We start from the raw sequence: 17920 nt of genomic DNA, 5'->3' as shown, positions 1-17920 counted from the left end.
CTAGTTCTTTCAAGACTAGCACAGACACCAATTCTAACATGTGCCTTTTCCTTATCTTCCTGTCTGTTAATACTTTCTCCTGAAAGGTTGCCTTATCTTTGATGTATATGTATCTTTGCATGTAACTGTCTACATATATGTTGTGGCCCCTGTTAGAATGTAACCTCTGAAGATTCAGGCCAGTTCCAATGATCTTGTGATGATGAGAGCCATCTACATTCAGAGAGAGGTCTGTGGGAACTAAGTGTGGATCACAATGTAGCATTTTCATTCTTTTGTTGGTGTTTGCTTGAATTTTTTTTTCTTTCTCTCTTTTTTCCTTTTTGACCTGATTTTTCTTGTGCATCAAGATAATTGTATAAATATGTATGCCTATATTGTATTTACATCTATTTTTACCATGTTTAAAAATAAATAAATAAATTTGAGCTCTGGGAGAATGTAAGCTCCTTAAGGACAGGGACTGCTTCACTTTGTATCACTGACACCTAACACAGTATTTAGTACTTGGATGCCTGATAGATGGTTGTTGATGGATTGACTGAAGTGGGAGAAGCCTTCCCCCATAGGGAACCAGTGTTCCTTATGAATAATCTTAAATGAAGCTATTGACTTTATTGTGGATGGATAACCTACCAATGGGTGAAACTCTCCTCTTTTCTCCAGGTGGCTATTGTGGCTTCTGGTTGTGACAGACTCTTCATTGACAGACAACAGTCTCAAGCCCCTGGATAAAATGACTCTTGCAGGTAGGTGCCAGAAGTTGTTTGTACAATAAGCATATATAGGAAATAAAAGGAAATGCATGAGAAATGCTAAGCTGGAGTAATTTACAAAGATGTAAGGTTAGGGTTGGGTTAGGTGAGATGTGGTCCACCTACACCATGATTCTATCTGGGGAGGATGGGTGATACCCTATGAAGGACTCCAAGGAGAGAACAGGGATGAATGACAGCAAAATTCAATTTTGACTTTTATAACAAAAGGAAAAGCAATTCTGCCAAATGATTTAGACAATTAATTTCTATTTATTCTATATATTTTACAATTGCTCATTTGTGAGCTTTTTCCCCCTCCCAATAGAACATATTCTTCTTGGGAAAAGAGACTGTTTCATTTTTCCTTGTATCCCTATTGCATATTTATTAAGCATATTGATGCTTAATAAATGTGTAATGAACTGAATTGAAGTAAGTTGTTTTAAGGGCAATGAGCGATTAGCTTGCCAAAGTTCTTCATTTAACAAATAAATGTTAAGCATCTACTATGCACAAAGCACTGATAGGAAGATAGGAAGAATGAATAAGATTTGTTAGGGGGAGTAAAAGATATGCATATAAGTAACTACTATGATGCCAAGTAGATATGATGTGTGCCATGGGGAAGGAACATGGTATAGACTAGGTATGTGATTTCATTGATGTGAGAAAATTCCTGGTATGGATACCCCCCCTCTACCAATGCAGATCAGTAACCTCCTTGTAAAGTATACTTTAAGAGGTTTGCCTGAAGCACTGGGACAAGAAACTGGGCTGCAGGCAGGCCTCCTGTATCCATGCTGCTTTTTGACAAATGTCAGAACAAAGGTTTTAAAACAAAATTTTGAGGATTCAGGGTAAAAAGGATTTTTGTCTTTCAAGTGTCCTCCTAACATTTGCCAGAACTGTTATTTGTCAAGTTCAGCAAATGGGTAGGGTTAGAATCATTATAAACATAAGCTTTATGACTCCACATTTTCTGAGAAGAGAATACTAAGAGAAGACCCTGGGACTTACAAAGCCACCTAGGAACCATACTGATTATTTGTATTGTGAAAAATAAGCTTCTTTTCCTAAAGACTTGATGGAAAAGAAAGGACAAAGTAGGACTCCCTAGGAGAGTTAGAAAGGCTGAGAAATACCCACAATAAAGAGACAAAGGGAGCAGAGCAGAGATCTGTACATTTGGGATCTAAATATTCCTTCTCAGTTATGGTCCCTGCTTCAGACTATGAAGCTTGAGTTTCAACGAAATTGCCAGGGAATAAACAAGGGATGCCAGGAGGAAGGCTAAAGAGGTGAGAAAGAGAGAGAAAATTGCCTTCTCTCTTCCAAACCCAAGAGCTCGTGTGTCTGATGGATCCCTAAAGGTGAAGTAAGCAGAGTACAATAAAGTATAGCTTAAAGAGCCTTAGCCCAGGCCCCAGGCTTGCCTCTGCCACTTATTAATTGTGGTTTAGTATAAAGTGCTAGCCTGGGAGTTTGATACAAATTCCAGCCCTGCCACTGGTCACCACTTCTCTGAGCGTGTTTCTTCATCTGTAAGATGAGGGAATTGTACTAGATGACCTATAGGATCTCTTTAGCTCTAAATAAATCTATGATCCCAAACCCCATTTTATATAGGAGGAAATCAATGCTCAGAGGGAAGGATTCATCTCAATCACCGATTTCCAAGGTCCCTTACCCATCATTTATCTCTGAGACTCAATTTCTTTGTCTGTGAAATGGCAGTCCGACCTATTCATTTTACAAATGAGAAGTCTGCCCAAGTTTTCTGAGGTAGCAACTGAACAGTAGGCTGGTATTCAAGTCAGTCCTCTTCTGTATCACAATGGCTTGAGGTCCCTCCTGACATCTGGAAGACCTTTAACAGGCAAGCCTAAAGGATGTGTGTTTGGAGATGATGGAAATGACCCTAAATTTACCCCTAGAGCCAAATTAGAGCCTGATGGGGGAATCAAAATGAAGGTTTGCAAGGCTATAGGAGAAGAGCTGCCTGGGATGGGTCAGTGCCTCTCAATTTAATCCCACATGGAGACTTAGCCTTGCCAAGTTTTTTACTATCTCAGCGAATTCCTGACCAATGTTTCCACAGCGTATAAAGAGAAGATGAAAGAGCTCCCCCTAGTGTCCCTCTTCTGTTCCTGTTTCCTGGCTGATCCTTTGAATAAATCATCTTATAAATATGATGGTAAGTGACAAGATGCTGATTCTGAAAGCTGATAGATAAGATTCCTAGTTCTCTGAGTTAGCAACTTATTATCCATCCCAATTTCATAGCACGTTTCCATGCCATCGCCATCTTTTCCCAGATTATAGTCAAATCTTAGTAACACACATAAATACATATGTACACCATACATATTTATATACATCATACACACACATATACACTCATATACATAAACACATGTACATATATATCTACATGTGTATGTACACACGTGTGTATGTATACGCACACACAGAGCATTCTCTCATGTCACAGAATCCAGGTTCAAATCCTGTTTCTGATACTTATATGCTGGTGACTTTGGACAAATTACTTAGCTCCTCTGCATCTCAATTCTCTTATCTGCAAATTTAGAGGATTGAGTGAGATGGTATCTGAAGGCTCTTCTAGTGCTAATTAAATTTGAGGCTAAATAGCATGATGAAGGCATATATATCCCTATAGTATTAAGGAATATTTAGGTAGCCATAATAAAACTGCCTTTTAAGCTCTCAAAGAGAAGTGAATCATAAGGAATTCATAAGAAACTGGAATTTCCTTGACAATGAGTGAGTTTTTAAAGTTTCCTGGTAGATGGAGGAAAGAATGGATTTAGCTTAAAGAGAAAGAGAATGGATAAGGCAGTCCTCCTTAACTGGGGTAAGATTTTTCTAGCCATCCAAGGTTGACCTGAGAGTTAGAGGATGAGAAGAAAGAGAAAGAGAAGGAAGAAGAAAAGGAGGAAGAGAAAGGAGAGGGAATGAAGAGGAGGAAGAGGAGGAGGAGCAAAATGTGGAGGAAGAGGAGGAGCAAAACGTGGAGGAAAAGGAAGAGGAGAAGGAGGAGGAAGAAGAGAAAAAGGATGAGGAGGAAAAAGAAAAAAAGAAGAGACTATGGGAGGAAAAGCTGGTAGTACTGAACCCAAGAAGTGTATATAGTTTGGTTCATAAACAATAAGTGGATGTATGTGGGTGGAGAAAAATACAATAAATGTTGACTATGTCACTGTGGAAGATCAGAGTTTCTCTAGTGGCCCATATCTCAGAGTTTTTACATTTAAGAGACTTAAAAAAGGAGCCAAGGGGACTGAAACTGATACTGCTAATTGTCATGATTTGGGATACTTGAATTCCATGTACATTTGATGACTAGGTGGCTCCTCTTTGACAAGTGAAAACTTTCCTCTTATTTAAAGTCCTCAACAAATATTTTAATAATAATAATAGCATATTATTTTTCAAAATACATGTAAGGATAGTTTTCAACATTCACTCTTGCAAAATCTTGTGTTCCAAATTTTTCTTTCTTCTTCCCTCCCATCTTCTCCCCTAAACAGAGAGTAATCCAATGTAGGTTAGACATGCTCAATTCTTTTAAACATATTTCTACAGTTATCATGTTGCACAAGAAAAATAACATCAAAAGGAGAAAAATGAGAAAGAAAAAAACAAGCAAACAACAACAACAAAAAGATGAAAATACTATGCTGTGATGTACAATCAGTCTGTATAGCTCTCTCTCTGGATGTAGATGGCTCTCTCATCACAAGTCTATTGGAACTGATCTGAATCACCTCATATTCAATAAGCATGTAGTTAACATTTGATATGTGCTAGATGCTAGGGACAAAACAAAATGTCCCTAGCCCTAAGGAGCTTACATCCTGTTAATCACAATCTCTTCCAGCTCCATAAGACCCATTAGACTGAGGGGTTAGGTTAGAAGCTTTGTCTTTGGCTTCTCAAGACTGACCAAAATTAAAGAGAAATGTTTTAGGCCTTTATGAGTGTCTTCACTTCTCCTACTCCCCCACCCCAGGATGCAAATATCCTTGTTCCTGTTTTGTATGTGATTAGTATTTGAACTTGTGTATATATGTATATATGTGTGCGTGTGTTGTCTCTCCCATTAGAAAGTAAGTTATTGAAGGTACATAAATATGCATGTATGCATGTATATACACATACACATGTTATCTCTCCTATCAGAAAGCTTTTTTGAAGGCAGAAACAGTTTTGTTTTCACCTTTGTATACCCAAAGTCTAGCACAGTGCTTGATATATAGCAAGTACTTAATAAATGCTTGCTATTGGTTGGTTAATTTATTGAATATATATATATATATATATATTTTAGAGGTATTTTATGAGGAATGCCCACATGAGCAAAGGAGGAGTAGATCTCCAAAATGATTATATTGCTGCAGAAATTACTCTTAGAAATCACTACAGTAGATATCTAATGAATCTTAAGAGCTGGAAACCAAAAGGAAACTTTCAGAGGGTAAAAATCACCACATGCCCCACTACTTCCCTGATGTAGATGTGCATATGCACACACACACACACACACACACACACATTCTCCCAATAGTTTGTTCAGGGTCTTAGCATCTGACTACCACCTCCTCTGTTCCCTACAGCAGACACTGTGGCTCTGAACTGGTGTGTTATTTCTGACATGGAAGTTATAGAACTGAATAAATGCACCTCGGGTCAGTCCTTTGAGGTCATCCTGAAGCCACCCTCCTTTGATGGGGTACCAGAGTTCAATGCCTCCCTGCCCCGGAGGCGAGACCCATCCTTGGAGGAGATTCAAAAGAAGTTAGAAGCTGCAGAAGAGAGACGGAAGGTGAGTTTCATCTCTTGCATTCTCCCTCCAAGAAAAAGAAAGTTAGGAGAAGGGTAGCATTTGTGTGGCCGGGGTAGGAGCAAAAAAGAAGAGTTAGGTCATAGAATGATAGATGAAAACAGAAAAATATCCTAGAGGAGAGAAGAAAAAAAAAAAAAAGGAAAGTGAGTTAATCATAAAGACTGGCAAGGGGAATAGAATAGGGATGTGAAGTGATGACACAGAGCTGGCTTTTAACTAGAATAGATGTATGAATATTTTTCAGTCGTCTTTCCATCCTGTCCATCTTTTCATGATCTTGGTAAAGATACTGAGGTGCTTTGCCATTTTACAGATGAGAAAACAGGCAAACAGTATTGCATGACTTGTCCAGAGTCACATAGTTAATAAGTGTCTGAAGCCAGATTTAAACTCAGGAAGATAAGTCTTCTTGACTCCAGGTGTGGTACTCTTCTACTACAGATAGAATAGTTTGATGTCCCTATGGATATTTGCTGAGCATCTATTATATGGGAGCCACAAGGCTAAAAAGTGATACAGAGAAATATAAGCCATAATCCCCATTCTAATTGAATTTAGGATGTAATCCAAGAAGAAACTATATATTATTTTTAATAGATATGCTCTCTAGTACAGTCTCCCAAAAGTCTAGTATATTTTGAGCTATTAAAGCTAAAAATGCTTAGAACATCTTAAGTTTTAGAGCCATTAAAATTTTAAAAATTGTTAAAATAGCTTAAAATGCTTAAAATTTTAAGTTATTAAAGCTTAAGATGCACTAAGCCTTTTGGGTCACCTTATATGAGGTATAGACATATATATATATATATACACATGTATATATATTGAATATATGTATTATGTATATACACATATAACGTACATGTGTGTATGTATATGCACTCTATGTATGCTTAGATAGATAAATAAAATTGTCCTAGATACAGTGCTTTTAAGTTTGCAAAACATCTTACATACATGATTTCATTGAGCTTCAAAACTAACCTGTGAATGAATTACTAGAGATATTATTTTTTCCACTTTGCAAGCAAGGAAATTAAAATGTAGAGGTGTTAACTGACTTACCCATGATCAAATAGCTAGTGTTGAACCTATATTTTTCTAATAAGTCCAGCATTCTAGTTACAACCTCATTTTTTCTGCTTCATATAGTCTGAGTGCCAAATAAATCATCAAGCTCAGATGCTTTTGTTGTCATTATCCTTATCACTTTGTTATTGTTCTGGAACTATGATTTCATCAGTGTGGAAACTCCCTCCATTTGTTCAGAACAGCCTTACACCTGTACCTTATAGTCTCAGAGTTGCTTGAGGCATTGAGAGGATAAGTGACTTGGTCAGGCTCACTTGGTAATGTCAGATATAGGGCCTGAACCTATAAGTTCCTGACTCCAAAGCTGGGGTTTAGTCACTCATACTACCTGACAATAGGGCCTTGAAGGAAATAAGGACTTGGGAGAAAGCCTAACAAATTAGAGAAGTTGAAATGGTAAATGGAAACAGAAAAACAAAAAATATCCAAGAACTTATGGGACATGGAAGCTGAACAGATTAAGGAAAATTAGCTAGAAGAGGTGGGATGTGAAGTTCGTGGGTGGTGGGAGATACATACAAAAAATAAGTCTGATTGTTCTGAATTTCCACCAAAAGGAGAGGTGTGAGATCAGGTGTCTTCATGGTTAAGGTGAGGACAATCAGGTTAGAGCATCAGCATACTGATTTTCATGGGCCACCTCCCCTTCTTGTGCCTACCTAGTACCAAGAAGCTGAGCTCCTGAAACATTTAGCTGAGAAGCGAGAGCATGAGCGGGAGGTGATCCAAAAAGCCATTGAAGAAAATAACAATTTCATCAAGATGGCAAAGGAAAAGCTGACACAGAAAATGGAATCCAATAAGGAGAACCGGGAAGCCCATCTCGCTGCCATGTTGGAACGTCTGCAAGAGAAGGTAAGTGGGTCCCAAAGCAGATTGTAATGCCTTTGATACCAGCTTCTTTCCTGTATGGTGAGTAAGCATCTTACTGAGGGAGGGAAGAACCTATTTTAGTTACTGGGCTTTTTTACGGAGTAGAATTCTCTAAGCATTCCATTGAAAGTATATTCATATACATACAAACATATATAATGTATATTATGTATATTATATCATAAATATATATAGTGAACATATATTTATATAATATATAATTATATGACATAATATGATTATATGGTATATAATATACATGTATTATACATATAATATAAATTTTAAATTTATATATACATATATAAAATATTCACACACATATTTGTATCTAATGGTAGCCATATCTAGGGTAGGAGGCAGAGGGAGGGAAGAAGAAAAGAAAAAAATAAATTTACATAATAATTTTATTATATTTAATAGTAATAGCAAGTTGTACATAAGAGACTTGCAGTTTCGTGTGAGATCACTTTATTTAAATTCTACTATGTTATGAAATATGTTTTATTTCATAACTTAAAATACATTTTCAAAAGAAAGTATATTCCTAAATCAATTAGAGCATATTGGGCAAGAAATATCCATATCCCCTTTCCCACTTAAATCTTCATGGTTGAAGTGGGATAGAAAGGTCATATTCTCAAGGAATAGTTATGCAATAGATACTTATCGGGTTTTCAATCCTTTCTCTAGCCATAAATAACCAGATAGGATCAGTGAAAAGATACTGACTTGAGCTCTTGGCTTAAGTCCAAAGAATAATAATCTTAGGTGCCCATTTTTCTCAGAGCTGAATGGAGTAGACTGAGGTAAACATAGGTCCTTACAATTTTCTGCCTTCAATCAATAAAAGAAAGTTACCAAAAGCTGAGAAACCCAAGAGGTAGGAGATAGGCTTCACAGGGCAATGGGGTAGAAAGAGTACTCCATTAAGAAGGCCTTGATACCTGTGTTGTCCAGCACAAAATCTTTTATCGCCTGGATTCTTGGTTTCCTCGTGTGAAAACTGTCAAGGTTAACAGATGATTCCCAGGTCCCTTTTAGCTGTCTATATAGCAGCCTATTCTGCTAAGAACGTAATGGTCTCATTTCCCTGGTCTCAAGGCTGGGGTAACTGACTCCGAGCCTCTTGCAACTCCCAGGAGACAGTTCCAGTGATGTGTCTTGTTTCTAGGAGCCGCCCACTGTGCGGTGACTCCTGGGACCCGATCGGTGGCCTTGTCCCATGGTGAGCAGTGTGGCCCCTATTCCTCTCTATCTTCCCCAAAATTACTTGGCTACACATGGCTACAAAAGCCAAAATTTGTTTCCTTTCTGAAGGAAGTAAAATGCCAATGTTACTCAGGGTCCCTAAGGAATCTGACACTACAGGATGGTAATACAAACTCCAAACTTCATCTTATGAAGGTAGTAAGAATTGCAGCCAAGGGTCACGTGGAATTGTTCCAGATTTTGTTCCAGGCTTTCAGCAGCACGATCTGAAACAAGCCACCCAGAGAAAGAACTCAGTGGGGAAGAAAGGAATAGGCCTTCTCAAAGGAAATAGAAAAAAAATGGCTGGTTCTAGACTGTCTTATCTCTGAAGAAAATAAGACCAAAGCTGTCCTGTCAACTTGCCCTGATACTGCTTATTAAAAGATCTGGAAATGGAGGTTATATAAATGACTGGAAGCATGTAGGACAAGTGGGAAAAGGTCAGATATGAATTCTAAAGACCTGGTTTCAAATTCCCATTTTGCAATTTTTTATGTGACCTTGAGCAAATCACTTAATAAATCACTGTGGAACGCTATTTCTGCATTCATTTGGAGAGAGAATTCCAGGCTGGAATGGATGATCTCAATCTATGCCTCTAGGATTCTGTTATTCCAAGAATGTTCAGGGATTCCAGGTGATGATGGGAGTTATTTAGGTATGGCCGTAGATTCAGGGCCGAATAGCTAGAGATCTATATAAAATGGCTCTGGGATAGAAGATTAGATAGAAATATTAGATTAGGGAGCCTTTCACTGTCTTGTAAAATCAGGTAAGGAAGAGAGGCATCTGTGTTGATTCCATACCCCCCATTTCCTAAGTTTCTCTCTCCCTATATTAAGCATATCACTTTACACAAAGAAATGTTAAATGAATGAATGAATATATTAAATCTGTTAACCTACTTTGAGCCCTATAGGCTCATACCAGGGGATACTTTTATTGCTTTAGAGCTTCAGGGATTTCTAAAACCTCTCTAGAAGATATTTATTTAGGCTTAGATTTAGGTTCAGCATTGAACTAATTCAGAGTGTCTATATTAAGTCCAATATGACACTTGTTTTACAGAACAAGTGATTTCATATTGTATATAATGTTAGACATAATTAATAATTTTATTGATTTTGCTGAAATTTTTTTCTCTTTATTATAATTGTAATGCAACACTTGTGGGATCTGTGCCAAAATCTCTCAGGCAAGTGTTGTGAACATTGGCAAGGCATCTTGGGAGATGAAACTTTCCTTCCCAAAACTGCTGCAAGAGAAGAAAGGGGGTGGGGTTGAAATCTTCACAGACTATTACTATCTATGCTTTCTGAGTCAGTTTGGAGGTGGGACTCTGTCCTCTAGCTCCTCTTACTCTTCCCTCCCTTCATCCCTTGCCCTTACCTCCTAGGTCTGGGTGGGATGAAGGTTAAGCTACAGCATCTTACTCTCCAGTAAGCTATACTTTACAATTACAACTAGATACTTCTTCCACAGTAAAATGATCACATGAATATAAGCTTAAAAGTAATTTTAAAATATACATACTAAATGGTTCACAAAACACCCTACAGCCAGAATGTAGAATTCTAGTTTATATACTTTGTTAAATATAAACTCTATGGAGCTATAACCCACCCTACACACACACACACACACACACACACACACACACACACACACACTGAACTTTAAAGGTTTTTTAAATCATACTGTGCTAGACAATGGAGAATGAATTCCTTTTATGTAAATGAATAAAGCTTAACAAAGAACATCACTCCACAGTAAGAAATCTGCTGAAAGGCAATAAAAGATAATGAGATTGAATCTCCATTGAAAAGGACAATGAGTAGGGGAAATAGAAGGAGAAAGAAAATACCTCTCAGATATTCCCTCAGGTTTTTGGATACCCTTCTGGTTACCACTGTGTCCTCTACTCAAGGTGGGTGGTGACACTGGATTTCCCAAAGGGAACCCAGTCAGTCTCAACCATAATGTTGCCTATCTTTGTATCTCAGCGCTTAGTACAGCAACTGGAACTTAGGAAGCATTTAATAAAGGCTTGTTGAAAAGACTGATTCCATTTAAATAGCCTCTGCCAGAATCCACTGCCACCTCAGCTCTTGCCCAGTGCCTTCAAATTTTGCATGGTTCTGAGATCTCATGCTGTCATATATCAAATTTTGTGCATATTTTATCCATCTTCTCATGGCCTAAGACAGGGTGGTGGGGAGGAATGAAGGAAAGAGAAGAAACTATCTCACAAGATGCTTTGCCATTGTTCACAACATTGATCTTGTGAAATTTCAGCACCACCTACGGCAAGTTATTACATAGGCATGGCTTGTTGGGTGGGAAAGTGAAATATTTTAAAATGAAAGTGCTGTAAAAACAAAAGCCATTGATAAAAATAAGATTCTTTTTTTTTTTTAAATGATTTTTAAGCCATAGGTAAGCTCTCATAATGATGCGGGAAAGATTCCTTTCTAGATTCCCATCCTCTCCTAGTTAATAATGTAAATTGCCCTTTAACTCACAAATCCTGGTCCCTTTGAATTCCAATAGAAGATCTGACCTGTTCCCAGCCCCACCCGGATATGAGCCAACTTTGGGGCTACACCCGAAAGCCCCTCGAGCTAAGTCTCCTATTATAAAAAGTCCGCGCTGGGAACCCCTCTTTGCAGAGATTCCAAACATGGCTACCATGTGAGGACCCTCTGTCCAGTGCCCTCCTTATCTCTACCTTCGCCTATACTTTAACTTTGCTTATCTAATAATAAACCTCTTTTATCAATCTAGCTCTCTGGGCCAATAAATGCTTTTATTGGGAACTCGCACCGCTACTAGACCCCCTTGCGCTGAATCTGTACCCCAAACCTGCCACTAGACCTTAACTCTAATTTCATTTAGGTACCCCAAAGCTAGACCTCAACAATATGCTCTAGTGGGGATGACGAGAAACCACTCCTTAACTAAAAGAATTTTCATATATCTATGATAACTTGAGATCTGGGAAAAAATGTCATGGAGTACCTACGTGACAGGCTAGATCTGTTCAGTTTCTTTTTAAAAGATGTTTTGTTGATCCATTTTATTTTACAAATCACAATTTCTTTGCAAATGTGCTTCCCATAGTACTCTCTTTAAGAGTTAAGCAAAGTGACTAATTTAGTGACTGGTAGAATGTTACACACACACATACCCCACTGCCACCCAATCATACTTCAGTCTTTCTAAAGAAGGGAAGCAAAGGGGCAGCTAGGTGGCGCAGTGGATAGAGCACCAGTCCTGGAGTCAGGAGGACCTGAGTTCAAATGTGACCTCAGACACTTAACACTTCTTAGCTGTGTGACCCTGGGTAAGTCACTTAATCCCAATTGCCTCAGAAAAAAAAAAAAAACAGAAGGGAAGGAAATTCATTCCAATATCAGTCCTCATCCCAATTCAACTTTGCCTCTGTGGGGCCAAGCAGGAAAGTCCCAAAACTAACTAGCTACAAGATTCGTCAGGAGTATATTATTCAGATGTAGAACATGTGACAAAGAATCCACTTAACTCAATATTCGTTGATCCCCTCACCCATGGCACAACTTTGATACTCCAGCTTTTGAAAGATGAGAAAGATCAAGCTCCTGCTCACAAAGCACAGGTTAGCATGCAGTTAACAATCTTGAAAGCTAAAGGGATGAAAATGTTGGCTCAACTCTTAAATGCTTGCCAACTCCTAGTCTACCTGCCTAGGTTGGGGACATCTAAAAGGACTCAACTATTACAAATACTGATATCTCATTAACAATTCATTGAGGGACTTAACAGCATATTTATGTTAGTAGAATTAGTCCTATTGCAACCACTACTCATGCAGAGCTCATCATACTTACTTATTTGTTGATGGTAGTTTTTCTTCCAGTTAACAAATCTTAATTATGAATTATAGATATTATTCATTAACACAAATAAGTTTATATTTTAAAAAAGCACATACACCTATGAACACATCCCCTATATATCTGTAGATATACTACTTCTATACTTGAAAAGATTTCTGATATCATCAGTATTTCATTCTTACACTAACAGATTGCAGTTCTAAACTTTATCACACAATTTCATGAGCTATAGTAGCCAAAAATACACACACACACACACACACACACACACACACACACATACACACACACTCACTTACATACACGCACCCCATTGGCCAATCTTATAGTGATGAACCTTCCAAACTTATGGAATTCTGGTCCTCAGACACCAGAGACCTACCTACCTCTCATTGTGTCCATATGTCCAGCCTGGTAGTTGTCAGAAATTATCTCCACTGGTATAGCCTTGGAGAAGCTAAAATCATCTCCACACTATGGTGAGATAATGGAATAAGATTTTAGTGTAGAACATACATCCTGAATATACAGACATGACATCAATCAATAAATACTAATTAAGTGATTATGCCAGTCACTGGGTTAAGTTCTAAGATTATAAAGGTAAAATACAGTTCCTGCTCTCAAGGAAGAAAGCAAACACTCAAACAACCACAGACAAACAAGTTACAGACAGAATAGGTTTCACATAATCAATAGAGGAAAGACACACAAAGTATGCCCTTATTCCCCATGCATTCCAATAAGTTCACCATCATTATACCCAAACACTCTCCCAACAATATAATTACACATTCACATGCCTAACTACTACATGCACTTTAGATACATATATACATAGAGGTAGAAATGTTTCAAAGAACAAATGAATAAGAGAGTAAAAGAAGGTGGGATAGTCATGGTAAATAGAAGAGTGATCAAAAGTAGACAGGAGCAGTGTCATGTAATGAAAAAAGTATTAGAGGTGTTGGGTTCAAATCCTCCTAGGTGACCAGAGATCTATCTCTTAATGCTTCTAGAGGGTACTAGAGGTTACCTTACTTTCCTCATTTGTAAAGTGAGGATGTCAGACTAGATGGTCTTCTGAGATCCTTTCCAGTTTAAAGTTCATTATCCTGTGACCTAGGTTCAAGGTTCAAATTCCACATCTGATGATTATTACCTTAATGCCAAATCACCAAACCTCCCTAGACTCTGGTTTTGTCATCTACCAAATGACAAGTTTGGGCTAAGTGGGCTCAAAGGCCATTCCAGTTTTATATTGATGATCCTGTAAGGTAAAAGCTATATGAGAAGGAGAAGGGAAATAAGTAGGTACATAATAGAGGAAAATATGATTATGGAAGAGCAAATAATGATTTTTTTAACACCCTGATGATGATGATGACAATCAGTATTTATATAGTGCTTTAAAGTTTGCAAAATTGTAATTCATAATTTATTATAATTAAATAATTATAACTAATATGGTAATGAAATTATACTTTATGTATATATAAAATCTCTGGGGGAAATGTGGTGATGCAACAGATAAGAGTGTCAAATCTGGAGTCAGGAAGAATCTTGTGTTCACATTTGGCCCTAGGTACTTACTAACTATGTGACCCTGGACAAGTCACTTAACCCTGTTCACCTCTTCATCTGTAAAATGAGCTGGAGAAGGAAATGGCAAAATATTCCCATATATCTGCTCAGAAAACCCTAAAAGGGACCATAAGGAATCATACAGGACTGAAATGACTGAACAAAAATAGGAACAATATATAAAATTGTATTTGATCTTTATAACAAGCCCATGAGGTAGTGACATGATGGTCTTTATTTTTACAGAGAAGGAGACTGATATGTACATGGATCCAGATATGGATAGCAGTCAGGGCACAGGGAGCCTGCCTGCTCTATGAGCTCAAAGGCCCCTACTCAGAAAGCAATTCAAATGAGTTCTGCCACTCTTACTGTCCCAGGTCTCCCATTCTTCTACTCTTACTCTTAAATTTTCTTACTCTTTCTCTCCATACTCTTACTCCTAAAAGTGGAGCCACCTAACCCACCCTATTCCCACCTCTCCTTTCCAGGATAAACATGCTGAAGAGGTTCGGAAAAACAAGGAGCTGAAGGAAGAGGCCTCCAGGTAAAGACCCTGAGGCAAGAAGAAATTTGGACCAGCAGCTCCAGCAGCAGTGGTGGCGGCTATCCCAGAACTGGGGGGTTTTGGGGGGAGGGGGAGGGTAGTGGCCAAGGGAAGTTTCCTCTGCTTTCTTTGTTTGTACATGTAAAGAGTTGACCAGTGAAGCCATCCTATTTGTTTCTGGGGAACAATGATGGGGTGGGAGAGGGGAGAGAAAGAGACTTGGAAAAAAGAAGGTCAGAGAGGGACCCGTGGGGCCCTCATAGCTATTACACCCAGAGAAGCTCAGAATTGCATCCTCCACACTTTTTTTTCCCCATTTCTTTGGCTGGGTATCAAGCATTGGACCAACAAGTCTTCAGGGTGGGTGGGTATGGGCAAAAAAAAGATGTTGGAAATCGGGGGAATAGAAATTAGTGGTGAAGTGGAAAGTACCTGGGTGGAAAGGAGTATCGAAGTGGTTTAAGGTAAGATCCTCAAACCTTTAAACTGGCCAGAGGGAGGCATGCTCAGCAGGTGTATTGTTTCCATCCTATAACAGGTGGGATGACCCACTGTTAGTGTGGGTGTCGTGCCCCACATATGTGTGTGTTTTTACATTCATCTTTTGATCTTCATTACAAATGGAATATTTACTCCATGTCTCTGGTTCTTTTTTCCTGTCCCCAAAAGGCCCAACTAGTAAAATGTTGATGTTTGATGCTCCAGAATGGTTTATGATACTCCTTATCTTTGTCCTCAGCAATGCTTTGGCCATGCAAGGAGGTGGAGGGTGGGGAGAGCAGGATAGACTCTTGCCAGTGTCATCATCCCATTTTTAGTAACCATAAGAGTTTACATTATGATTGCATTATACTATGCATCAATGAAGTGCTTTCACATCCATCGCCTCGCTGTCTCCTTACAACAACTCCATGAAGTCAGTGGGCCAAATATTTTTCCCTTTTATACATGAGGAGAATGAGTTCAGAGAGACAGTGGCACGCTCAAGGTCACGCAGCTTAGAAGGAGCAGAGCTGGCAGTTGAATCGAGATCTTTGGACATTAAGTCCGGTCCTTCCCTTACTATGTCTGCTACCACTCCATAGAACTGGAAGATCAGCACATTTCTGGCCCCCTCCTTGGCGGCATCTCACTAAATATCTGTGATTGCTAAGGTGTCATGCTAGATAGATCACGGGGAAGATGCTGTCTTGCCCTCAGTGGAGGAACTGGTATTTTAACATGCTTTCCAAGGCTCTCTGAAATCTGGGGCTAAGACTAAGGAGACTCTTTAGTAAGAAGAAAACCCATTTTAATTTGGGATTAGGCTAGAAGGAAGTAAGCATTAACAGGGCCTGGAAGAGAATTCAGTTTGTTGGGCCCAGAGTGGAAAACCTGTAGCCAAAGGAGCTTTTTAAATCTCTTTTCCTAATTTAGAGGGGCCAGGGGTTTTATCTTTTAGGTCAGTGGTCCTCTGGCTCAGAAAGAAGCCTTAGGGACTCTACACAGGAAGTCCATCCTTTGAGAACAGCAGGAGTCCCAGGCAGGAACTGGGGAAAAGGGCAGGATGAATGTGGTATCAGGGATTCCCTCCCACTTGGGCAGATACTGTGTATTTTTGTATACAGCTTTGCAAATAAACCACCTTGGTACTATGTTCTTTCTCATCTCCCGTGCCCTGACTCAGCTTCCTTTTGTAAGGGGGTGGGGAGCAGACACATTTATTAATCTCAACTATGTGCCTCAGAAGAAAGACACAAGTATGAACAAAGACTTCCATGTAATAGAACCTGGTAATTAGAATACCTTGTGTAAGTTTTGTGAAAGATCTTGAAACAGAATGGGTTCAGTCTTGGGGCCTCTCTCTACAGAAAAATCTTGATAACTTGTGCCCCTATATTCACAGTTTCCCCAGGGGAACAAAACAATCAAGTTCATGTTTTTTCCTAAGGGCTCTTAGCTCTTCTCTGCAAGCATTCAGGCTTACAAATTTATTTAAATGATTCAAGACAATAAGGGATCCGAAAGGACTCACATCTGAGTCTTTAACAAACAATTGGGAAAATCCTTCCAGGGAGCTCCATTTCCTTTCTCAGAAGTTTGGTTCATGGTCTCATCACATGGTCTCAGACTGAGCACCAATTAGTGAAATTGCTAATCTGAGTACATCCTGAGACTGGGCCAGTCTCCTATCTGGTTCTTCTCCCTAAGCATCTGATAGGTCAATGAGATTCCCTTACTGGGATCCACAGCTCTCAATGTGGTAGTAATCAACAGGTGAACTCCCTTGTTTCCCTCCACACCTAGTCTCATTCCTGAACTCTCTACATGGCTCTGGCTGTCTGTACTGGCACCTGTTCCTCTTCTGTGTGACATCTCTAGTCACTCACCTCCTACAAGGCCTGCCAACCCAGAAGTTCCTTCTAGTCCTTCCTGTGCATTTACCCTCAGGCTTCCCATCTGTCTTATGTGTGGGTGGCTGGGATTGGGAGGGAAGAGAATGCTGGACCAACTCCTATCAACACATGGCTGCTACATCTGCTGTGTGGAAGTGAGGGTTGGCATAGCATCAGTTTATGTTAAGCCTACAGAAAAATGGCAGTCACAGAGTCTCTTAACCTTGGAATTGGTAGGTATCTAAAAAGTCATCTTAATTTAAGCCACACATGAACAAGAATCCCCTCTATAGTGTACCTGCCAATTAGTAATTCAGTTAGGTAGTTAGTTTTTCAGCCTTTACTTAAAGAACTTCAATGACAAGGAGCTCACCATTTTCCATTCTACTTTTAGGGGAGTGGGGGAGCCAATAACAATTATGAAAGTTTTTTCTCACAATTCACATTGCAACTTCACCAGCTACTTCTAATCTTGCTCTCTGGGGCCAAGCAGAACTGCTCATACTTTTAAATACCTGAAGATAATTATTGTGTCTCTGCTAAATATCCCCAGTTCCCTCAATCAAAATAATAATAACAGCTAGCATTTAGATAGTGCTTTAAGGTTTGCAAAACACTGTATATATGTCACATATTGGATCCCCATAAGGAGGATCTATGAGATAGGCACTATTGTTATCCCCATCTTATCAACA

At 38.9% G+C, this 17920-nt stretch overlaps 1 protein-coding gene across 2 annotated transcripts in view; it reads left to right on the top strand.

The window, feature by feature from the left end:
* The window catches only part of STMN4 (stathmin 4), a 31985-nt gene extending 15489 nt beyond the window's left edge, over window positions 1-16496 (top strand). The window contains exons 2-6 of one of the 2 annotated variants that reach the window (XM_051976379.1): window positions 667-749; window positions 2857-2952; window positions 5399-5604; window positions 7381-7572; window positions 14795-16496. In XM_051976379.1, coding sequence (XP_051832339.1) covers window positions 737-749; window positions 2857-2952; window positions 5399-5604; window positions 7381-7572; window positions 14795-14854 — 567 coding nt within the window. In that variant the 5' untranslated portion in view covers window positions 667-736 and the 3' untranslated portion in view covers window positions 14855-16496. Of the gene's footprint in view, window positions 1-666; window positions 750-2856; window positions 2953-5395; window positions 5605-7380; window positions 7573-14794 lie in introns of both variants that reach the window. The other variant, XM_051976378.1, reaches the window with a different exon arrangement.
* Window positions 16497-17920: the final 1424 nt, after the last annotated feature.

The sequence above is a fragment of the Antechinus flavipes genome, chromosome 2 (assembly GCF_016432865.1).
Source record: "Antechinus flavipes isolate AdamAnt ecotype Samford, QLD, Australia chromosome 2, AdamAnt_v2, whole genome shotgun sequence".
Lineage (NCBI taxonomy): Eukaryota > Metazoa > Chordata > Mammalia > Dasyuromorphia > Dasyuridae > Antechinus > Antechinus flavipes.
This window is presented reverse-complemented; position numbering and strand designations above follow the sequence as displayed.